Source organism: Mus pahari, chromosome 5 (genome assembly GCF_900095145.1).
Source record: "Mus pahari chromosome 5, PAHARI_EIJ_v1.1, whole genome shotgun sequence".
Classification (NCBI taxonomy): Eukaryota; Metazoa; Chordata; class Mammalia; order Rodentia; family Muridae; genus Mus; species Mus pahari.
Window position 1 is genome coordinate 125,606,424 of NC_034594.1, and position 10,464 is coordinate 125,616,887.

Genomic DNA, 10,464 nt, shown 5'->3' on the forward strand with positions numbered 1-10,464 from the left:
AGGGGCTGCCGTGTTATATACAGACTGGAGTGGGGGGGGTGCTCCCTGGTTCCTTCTCAGGAAAACAAGGGAGGTCATATAGATATGGACTCTGTCAGAAGGACAATCAACAGAAAAGACAGTATAAGATGGTAATGGGGACATGGGATTCAAATTAATAAAAGGAGAAAAAACTGGAAGAAAGAGGAGTGGAAGAAAGAAAGAGGTCACCAAGAGACGGGGTTTTAACATTCCAGAGTCTGGGGGGACAGAGCGACCTATTATAAAATAAAGTGCTATGCGCTCATCGGACACAATTCTTTTAAAAAGGCAGCTCAGCTTGAGCAAAGGGGTCAAGAACTTTCCACCAAGTCACTGCGAGGCTCTGGGAAAGGACTATTGTCCCCAGATGACGGACCCCTCAGGGGAGTTCTGTGTGAAGCTCTTTGTTAAGGTCTCATGTGCTTAAAACTCCAAAGCCCTTTAAAACAGCTTAGCCTGGAGTTTCACCCACATTAGTGCCCTGAGTGTACAATTAATTTCAGTGGGACTTTAAAATAATGAACATGGCTTTTCACATCCAGGGTACAATCAATGTTCCTAACTGCTACTTCCCCCAAACCTATTTAATCTAAGGACACCCTCTGGGAAGCAGAAAGGCTCTGGGTATGTTTCAGACTGTACTCTTCCTGGTTCTTCCTGTGGCTAATCACATGGTAAACTTCCAGATTGACTGCCTTCCGACAAGTGTGGGTGAAAATGTGCTCTGCACTGAGTTCACTCGAAGCTCGGCACTCGGTCACGCCAGTCACTGGAGACTTGTGCTTTCTCTTCTGGATATTCACAAACTCCCACCAGTACAAAAAATCATATTCTAGTGACTTTTCATGGATGAGCAAAACCAATTTTAAACACTCTAATCTTGCAATTTCCTAACCCTGAAGTGCTCAGGGCTCACTCAAGGATCTGAAGCTGCAGATTCTAGTCCATTAGGTTAAGTCTCAACCTCCCTGACGCTCTGACCCTTTAACCAAGTTCCATGTGTTGTGGTGACACCCACATAAAATTATTTTGTTGCTTTATAACTGTAATTTTGCTACTGTTATAAACTGTAATGTAATATCTGATATTTAGGATATCTGATAATGTGACCCCAAAGGGGTGGGGACCGACATTGAGAATCACTGGCCTAGAAGCAGATTGTCTTCATTTCTAAAGAGCTTCATGGATGCTGAGCTGTAGGTGTTCCCATCCTGATGATCTATCTTAAAATGTTCTGTCTATACAAATCTTAATTCCTGCTGGCGCTAAGCTCAGGAAATCCAAACCTTAGGCGAACGACTACAGTCTTCTACAGTGTAACCTCAGACTCGCTTCAGCCCCACAGACTCTCCTTGCCCACATGCAGCACCATGAAGTAGCTCCAACAACTCTCTGTTGCTTTTCAAAATCCCACGTACACTGAACTTCCTCGACCTGGCCCTGCTGGTCCCTCTGCCTGGCCAGTTTCACTGTCCAAGGCTTGATTGTCTTTCAAATGTCACTCCTCCCAGAGACCATCTCCTGAAGTGACAATTTAATGGTTTTCTTGTACCATACTTTGTCCTTGACTTTTTTTTTTCCGAGACAGGGTTTCTCTGTGTAGCCCTGGCTGTCCTGGAACTCACTTTGTAGACCAGGCTGACCTCAAACTCAGAAATCTGCCTGCCTCTGTGTCCCGAGTGCTGGGATTAAAGGAGTGCGCCACCACGCCTGGCTTGTCCTTGACTTTTTAATATGTATATTAAATATTTCTATAATAAAATTATTAAGAATAAAAAAGGAGTCTTTTACTTCCACACCTATAGTCTCTAAGGCCTGCAAATCATCAGGAAATCTCCCACTCTTTCATTTTTGGCCCCAAATAAGTATTTGACACTAGAGATTATTTTTGGATCCCAGAATATTCATCCAATCTGTTCCAGAACACAGCCCCACAGTGGCCTGTATCTCCACACTATGGCTATTTCTTCAGTATCTTCTAGATCATTCTCTTCAATGGAAACAATTGCCCATTAACATACCTGGTACACAAACCAAAAAGCCTTCCTAACTCCCCAACCGTGTGTTCTGAGGATCTGAATCCTCCGTCTCTCCATTTACCACACCTCTATCCACTAAAACCACTTGGCCTCATCACTGGAACTCCCAGGACTGCTGGGCAGGAGTCACCTCTCAGAGCCCTCTTCACTTGATTAATGGCAGCACTGGACACCGGGTAGCCCATCTGGAACTCTGCTTCCCACGTCTTCTGGGATACAACTACCTCTTCTATCTTCCCCTACTGTGCTCACCTGACAGCTGTTCTAGTCCCCCTCATCAGAACTTCTGCTTCAGGAACCCAAAACAAGGAAGGGAAACAGGCCCAGTCTTTGGACCTTAGCGCCTCTCTGTCTCTCCCTTTAGTTCCCAGGAGAGCAAAGGCAGTCATGTGGCTCTAAATAACACCCAGGCTACCAAAGAGGACACCACCATCCAGAGAGTTCACTGAGGGCAGACTCATTGATTACCTCAACATTAGCATCTAAGACTCCCTTACTGATACACTTGCCCATCAAACTTGATCTCTATTCCCAGTCCTGTCTCAGAAAGCCAGGTTCTATGACAGCCCTTGGAGGTGTCCTAACCCGGTCTTCCAGATAAGCTATCTGCTTCAGTATCTACACAGGCAGAGTACCCCTAGCCCTTGCTTGAGTCCAGACTCCCATCACCCCTTGCCTGGACCCTTGTAAAGGTGCTAACCAGGCCCCCTACTATACCCTGGCCTCCATCCCCATGCCAACCTGGTAACCTAGGCTGCTGTGCTTCCTTCCTTCCTCAGCATCAGTATCAATGTCCTTCCCCAGGTCCCTCACACCCTTGCTTTGTTTGCACCTCCAGCTCATCCCGTCTTTCATCCTGAGCATGTGCCTCGCCATTCCCTGTATCTTCCTGCTATCCCATCCTCACAGCCTCTTCCATATCCTCTCTGCCCAGATGTCACATCGCTTGGCTCACACCTCATACCACTGTGTTCGGTCTACTGTCACCAGATCAGAGAGCCTCTTTCTCTATAAAGCCACGCTCCATGGGGCCCAGACACTTCTTTGCTACATACTTCACTCTTGTGTTTATTCTTTGTCTCCTTCTGCTAACACACAAACTCTGCAACAGCCAAGACAAGTTACTGCTGGCCACATGTTCTACTCCTTGTTTATCTTAGATCCCTTTCAAATAGCGCCTGGTAAAGCCAGAGATGCACACTGAGTTACTGTTGGGGAGAGGGGTGAATACCATTAGATCATTTTTAGATATATTTATTTTATTTTATTTATATGAATGTTTTGTCTGTGTACCACGTGTATACCTGGTGTTCTCAGAAGTCCGAAGAGGGAATTGGATCCCCTGGAACTAGAGTCGTGAGCCACCAGGTGCGTGCTGGAAACTGAACCTCGGTCCTCTGCTAAAGTAACAAGGGAGCCAAGGTACTATGGGGGAATCATGGTGGCACAGCAGCACCCACTCCAAACGCGTGGAACAGTCTGCTAAAGTACTTTGGTTTTGTTTGAGACAGGCTGGCCTCAAACTCACACTTCTGCTGCCTTGGTTTCCCAAGTGCTGGGATTGCAAGCACACACTGCCATGCTCACGTACCAAGCTTGAGCTTGGCCAAGACACTGTCCTGACTGAGAGTTAGAAAGGGTGCTAATGAGAAGGAAGACACACTCACTTCCGGATCACGGCCTTGGACTCAGGTGAACTTTGGCTTCCATCATCTTCACAGTTTGGGCCTGTCAGGTTTCCATACCTTTAAAGATGAAAACGGGCAAACAAGAACTGTCATAAGGCTGCTCTAACCAACTTTGGGCATAAACTAACATGTCAGGAATAATTAAGGAAATAAATACATATAAAATCGCACCAAAATAAAGCAGCATTGACCAAACAAACAAACAAAAAGCAACCCAAGATGGATAGGTAAATATACTCCAAACAGAAGCAGGCTGTACTGTGCTTCTTTAGGATGTTTGCACAATAATCTATAGTTCCCGGAATTTCTTCTATACATCAGGGTTTCATCTCAGCAAGAGGATCAGATATCACACACTCTAAAGAAAGCAGATTCCTTATGAACTCTCATACAAGCCTATCTTCCACTTGGATGTCTATGCCTGGGGCACACAACTGTGTGGCACGCTTGTGAATGGAGGCCCTATATGGGCACAGAGGTGCTGCACCCATGAGATACCTGAGAGTGTGGCCCCCTTTTGAGTAGATCAGGGTTGGAGGGTCCTGGAAACAACCTTGGACTCTTAAAGGCTAGGATGGAGACGAGGGCTGGAATAGAGTCTTTTGCTGCAGGCAACAGCTGTAGTTGTGACTACACCTACCCTAAACCAGGCTGACCTAGACAAAGGCTGGGAAGAGAACGAGGGTCCTGTTGTGGGGAAAGTATTCAGTGCTTAGAATTTAAAATGTTGCTTGTCAAAAAAAAGAAAAAAAAAGAAAAAAAAGAACAATAAAATAAAATAAAATAAAATGTTGCTTGTCACAGACTCAAATTTTTACTAAATAAGTTGACCAGTTCCCAAGTATACAATATGCTTTTCTTTTAACTCTGCATATGGCAAAGTTCATTTGGTATTATTATGTCATGTTTTGTTTTGCAGAGAGTATGTTTCTGGGGGCTGGAGAGGTAGCTCTGTGGTAGAGTGCTTTGCCTAGCATGCCCAAGGCCCTGGCTCCACTCCCCAGTTCTGTAAGCAACCTAAGAGAATATGTATTTAGTAATTGACACTCAATCCTTAAGGAACATTCCATTAACTAGAAAGGGCTGGGTTATTTCTGCAGTTTTTCCTCCCAAGAAGAAAGAATTCTGAGTCCCTGGAGTATGAAAAGCTGTTTGTCGCCCCAAGGGTTTCGAAACTAGAAATTATATTTGGTGGGTTTACATTTTTAAAGAGCACACTTTGTCTCGTATAATGGGATTAAAAGCTCTAGTAACCTATGGCTCCTTGTTCTCAAGATTTACAAATTCTTTACAAAATAAAAGCATGCTTTAATCGACTGTCAGTTCATCTGGTGTCCCAACAACCCCATCCTGACAAGTTCCAGGTTGAGTCTTTAGGCACTACACACACACACACACACACACACACACACACACACACTGCTCCTCTCTCCACCTTACTGGTTTCTTGGCCTCACAATGTTATTGTCCATGGTCTTGACCCTCCTGCCCAGTTCACCCTGGGCAGCACCTGCTTGGTGACAGCTTTCAGGGTTGCCCTCTGCTCTTCCTGACACAGATTAAGATTTCCTGACCCCACACAAGCCAGGCGGGAGTGGGAAATGAAGTGCCCAGTAAATAAACAAAATGGGATCCTTTTGGCTCTTTCTTTGGGCCACCATCACAGTGAACTGTGTCCTCACGCTGCCTCACAGCGGATTCTGTGGTTTGCTGAAGTAGGAGAGTCTGGGGAGGGTGCAGGAAAGGGAGGCCATTTGCAATGCCACCAAGCTTTCCTGGCTCTCCCCATAGCCCTCCTCACTAAACCGGGCTCTTAATCTTTGTTTTGTTATGTTAATTTGTCTGTTAGTTCTCTCTTTTATCTTCCTCCTGGAACAGTGAGAGATATAAATAGACAAGGGCGATCCAGCAGGGCCTTCAAGGAAAAAAAATACACATTTTACTGATAGCTTTCTTTCAGATGTTTCCACTTGAAGCTTCCAGACCTTCCTTTTTTCCCCCTTTTGTCTCTAATTTCTCCTGCTCTCCTGCTCATTTTTGGTTCTTTTTGGAGCTGAAGTGGAGGCTGGGTGACACCAACACCTATCTCAGCTCCTCCCACAGAATGCGATGCGACAGCGCACTGTGCCAGGAAAGACTGTGCATTCCTGGGCATTGATTAGCCTGTTACCATTAACAATGGCTAAGACCATATAACTACTTCTTCTCTCCAGAGTGTCTGTCCACAGTTCACAACTGGGATCAAGGTAACGGTGTGGAAATAACTCGGAGGCCTCCAGGAGCTGTCAATCATCAGCAAAGCTCGGAAGGGCACAACGTCCAGTTGCTCAAATCTTACTCCACCCGACCCATGCGGAAAACCTCCAGCTCTGCCTTTACTACATACCCAAATCCAAACACTTCTTAGCACTTCTGTTTCTACTCTGCCTCTAAAGGTGGCCATCTTCAAGTTAAAGCAAGTCAAAGGTCACTTAACTAATCTGACCTCTGGGTGTCTACCCACCCATCACAATTCTGTTCAGGACCTAGCCCTTCTCCCCTCAGGCCCCTCTCATGATTCCAGTCTGAGAAAAGACCAGTCTCTCCTCCCACAAACCATGAAATCTTCTGCTCACTGCGCTCGCTCGGTCCATAACTTCCACGTCATAACTTCCACGTCTCACCTCACTCACTCCTGACCATGATTCTCCACCTGCCTCACCAACCTGTCAACCGTCCCCCCCCCCCACTTTCCGCACCCCCACCTCACAGCTGTCTCCTGCTTCTGCTGCTTGCCATGGCAGGTTCCCTGGGGCCCTCAGATCTTTGCTGAAGTGTTGCCTATCCGTGTAGGCCTTCCCTACACATCCTGTTTAAAATGCAACCCGACTCTGACACCACCCCTTTGCCACCTGTAGTGGCTATTCCTGGTTGTCAACTTGACTATATTTGAAATGAACTACAATCCAGAATTGGAAGGCTCCCCAGTGAACTTATTCTGGAGGCTGGGAGATAGAAGTTTCTGATCTGGATCTTGGTATGGAGATCTTGAGGCATAGTGGCTATGGATTCCAGAAGATTAAGACAAGGAGATCTCTAAAGTCAAGGTCATCTGGGATTAAAGGTGTGGTGGCACACACCTTTAATCTGGGCTACACCTTCTGCTGGGGACCATATAAGGACATTGGAAGAAGGGAGTCTGGCTCTCGTTCTTGCCTTCTTGCCATGTGGGACTCAGCAACTGCTAGATCCTTGGACTTCCATTCACAGCTACTACTGAATCATTGTTGGGATTTGGACTGCAGACTGTAAGTCATCAATAAATTCCTTTACTATATAGAGACTATCCGTAAGTTCTGTGACTCTAGAGAACCCTGACTAATACACCACCTTACTCTCTACAGCTTTCAATATCTCCTACCACAATATAAGGTCAGCTTTGCCGGGTTGGGTATCGACCAGCACGTAAATTCTAGGGGAGTGGTATTTTGACTCTGTGCTCACTGCTCTTTGACACTTACAATGCTTGTACCCAGTGAGACCATGGCAGACATGCCAACTGACTGCTCTAATGTGTGGTTCAGAAACTGCAAAAGCACCATCTGCCCCATGCACAAAGGGTCTTAACCTGTCCTTTAAGGGCTTAGGACATTGGTTCTCAACCTTCCTAATGCTGTGACCCTTTAACACAGTTCCTCATGTCGTGGTGACTCCCTGACACAAGATCACTTTCATTGCTGTTATGCTACTGTTATGAATTGAAATGTAAATATTTTGGAGATAAATGTTTGCCAAAGGGGCTGTGATCCACAGATCGAGAGTCACTGGCTTAGGAGCATAAAAGTTTATTTTGAGCTTTGGCTGTAGTTATTCAAAAGCTCCAAAATTAACAAGAAAAAGGTTTTAAGATTTAAAAAAAAAAAAAAAAAAAAAAGATATCCTAGAGGCATTAGCAGTATGAAACCACAAAGGTATATGTACTTTTATAAAGACAAAGAAGGTGGGAAACCCTTCCAGAAATGAATGCACTAGTCAGGGGTGGCTGTCTGCTCTTGCCCTTTTCTTACCAGTATGGAGAAGTCATGCTCTATGGGAAAAACAAAAAGCGTCTAGCTTTGGAATGGAGAGCCCTTTAATGTTCATGTCAGAGTTGGTTTTACCAGACGAGGAAGGCCTCTTTGATGTTTCCCTGAACCTGCTCACAGCTTCCCATCAAAAATCAAAGTCAAGTTCACTTCCTCTCCTCTAAGGGTGTAAACAGAACACGTACATGTGTGTGTGCTTAATTAGTGGCAACAGAAAAGCTACAGACGAACCCATCAACAATGTCATCTCCAATTTCCACCAAGCCTCCTTAGGGCTGGAGATCAAAGCTCATCTCCCTTAGGCGTACCAAGGAGCAAGTGCCCTTTTTTATAAAACTTAAATCGAAATCCACACTGCCAGATGACTTTTGACATGGGTTTCTCATGTTGTCATCGGGCAAAAAGAAAGGCTTACAAATGCCTTGAATAGCTGTAAGCAATTATTAAAATTACTTGAATAAGAGAAAGAAAAAATATAATGTTTAAATCTGGAAGAGCCACTTCCAAGGAGATTGAAACCCATCTGAGCATAGCTTTTAACATGTATCTGAAGCAAGGGGTCCTAAGTTGTCCACAGACACCATCTCTCTACAGAGAGAACCATCTCATTTCTGTGCCCCAACAGCGATGTCTCAATAGAAGCAGATCAGGGTGCGGTCATCCTAAAGAACTTTGTGAGCCCTGCTTGATGCTGGCAAATGAGCCACTGGTAGTAGCAGGTCACTTGTTACATGGCAGGCGTGGTACCCACTGCTTGATGCTGGCAAATGAGCCACTGGTAGTAGCAGGTCACTTGTTACATGGCAGGCGTGGTACCCATGCTTTTTGGTGGGTTGTTTCACTCGATTCCCATAATAACCCTACAGGGAGCTATCACTCATCCAACTTCACAGAGAGGTAAAATGGGACCCAGAAAGCCTGTGTAAGAAAGCCTGGGTGACATCACTGGCAGGGAGAATAGGGACTTGAACCTTGGCAGGCAGGCTCTGGGCCCAGCACTAAGTCACTGCCCTCCCACACATGCTAGAAGGCCCTATTTGCGTGTTCATTTTACCATGTCAGGACCCTGTCCACTCAGTCATGGACTCATTCTTGAACTGCTTTAGTCATCACTGGATGAGGATTGTTTACTAAGGACTGTGCCCGGGTCCTTACTATTCTAGACATTAAGAATAAATCACTGGGGCTAAGGAAATGGCTCAGAGAGTACAAGTACTTCCTAAGTGAACACGGTAACCTCAGTTCAAGTCCCTAGTAGCCATGTTAAAAAGCTGGGCATGGATGCATATAATTAAAACTCCAGCAGAGGATGGAGACAGAAAGATTGATTACCGGAGCTACCTTCAGGTTCAGCCAATGACACTGTCTCACAGTAATGAGGCAGATGGAGAAGGACACCTAATATCCTCCTCTGCGTGCCATAACACACGCTTGCTTGCCAATATACCGAATATACACTACAACACACACACACACACACACACACACACACACACCTGAGCATCGTCAGAGAGTGAAGGGCAGAGCCGACAGGAGGTGAGGCCTGGGGCAAGCAAGCAAGTCAGGATGGCCTGGCGTGTCATGGCGAGAATGGGTTTTACTCCTCTCTTGCCTCCTCCTACAGCCCTGACACGGTGTAGTAGACAGTCAACACAATCCAGGATTAGCTTACCTTCTCCTGCTATGAGCAAAGGAAAGCCCAGGAAGGGCAGAGGGAGGAGGGGATACTTGGTGGGAACAGTGAATGACAGACAGAAGGGGCGAGTGAAGGAAGAGACCACACAGGAAGCTGCTGACTTAAAGCCCTCTGGGAGTCTTTGAATGAATCCCAGCTTCAGAACACTTGGGCATGCTTTCACTGACCCACAAGAACTCAAGTTGTAAGGCACGAAAGAACCATCCAGAACCTTCACTTGGGAGAAGGCCAGGCATGCAGCAGCCAACAGTTGTCTGGAACTTCACAGGAAGCCTAGGAAGGCTTTGCACTGCTTCCCAAAGACCAGACAGGCTTGTTTGGACGCACCCTGAATAATGCCCTCCTCGGAAGGCACTCCCGCCTCCCAGGTCTTTGAAAGACCTGGGTCATGGTCACTTAGTCTGTCTTGGCAAAGTCCAGTTCCCACTGTGAAGCTGGTTACTGAAGGAGAAAGGATAAGTCATGGGGCGGGAGCAGTGGGCAGGGAGGGGGTGTAGAGGACATATTCTAGGCATCCTCTGCTTAGAGAAACAGAAGCCAGGGTCCTTGAGTAAGTTTGTTATTATCAACAAATTTTTTTCTAAAGAAAGATGCCAGTGTTAGCAAGTACTCTTGTGGGGGCGGGTATATGTGTAAATATGAGAGAGGTGTATACATGCAGTGTATGCACTTTTCTGTGTGCAGATGCATACACTTCTGCATATATGCAGAGGCCAGAAAGAATGAGGGGTGGGCAGTCATTCTCTAGCTCTCTCTGAGCCAGGGATTCTCACTGAATCTGGAGAGAGGCTGACACCAGCAATTCTCCTGCCTCGCCCATAGTACTGTTATTAGAGGTGGGGTGGCCACAATGATGTTTTAGTGGGTATTTGGGGTTCACACTTAGGCCCTGTAGTGGCTATTCCTGGTTGTCAACTTGACTATATTTGAAATGAACTACAATCCAGAATTGGAAG

At 46.0% G+C, this 10,464-nt stretch overlaps 1 protein-coding gene across 6 annotated transcripts in view; it reads right to left on the minus strand.

Annotated features, from left to right (window-relative positions):
* Rgl1 (ral guanine nucleotide dissociation stimulator like 1) overlaps window positions 1-10,464 on the minus strand; it is a 239,324-nt gene that overhangs the window by 51,723 nt on the left and 177,137 nt on the right. For all 6 annotated transcript variants that reach the window (XM_021197720.2, XM_021197716.2, XM_021197717.2 and 3 more), the window contains one exon: window positions 3,728-3,805. In XM_021197720.2, coding sequence (XP_021053379.1) covers window positions 3,728-3,805 — 78 coding nt within the window. The remainder of the gene's footprint in view (window positions 1-3,727; window positions 3,806-10,464) is intronic.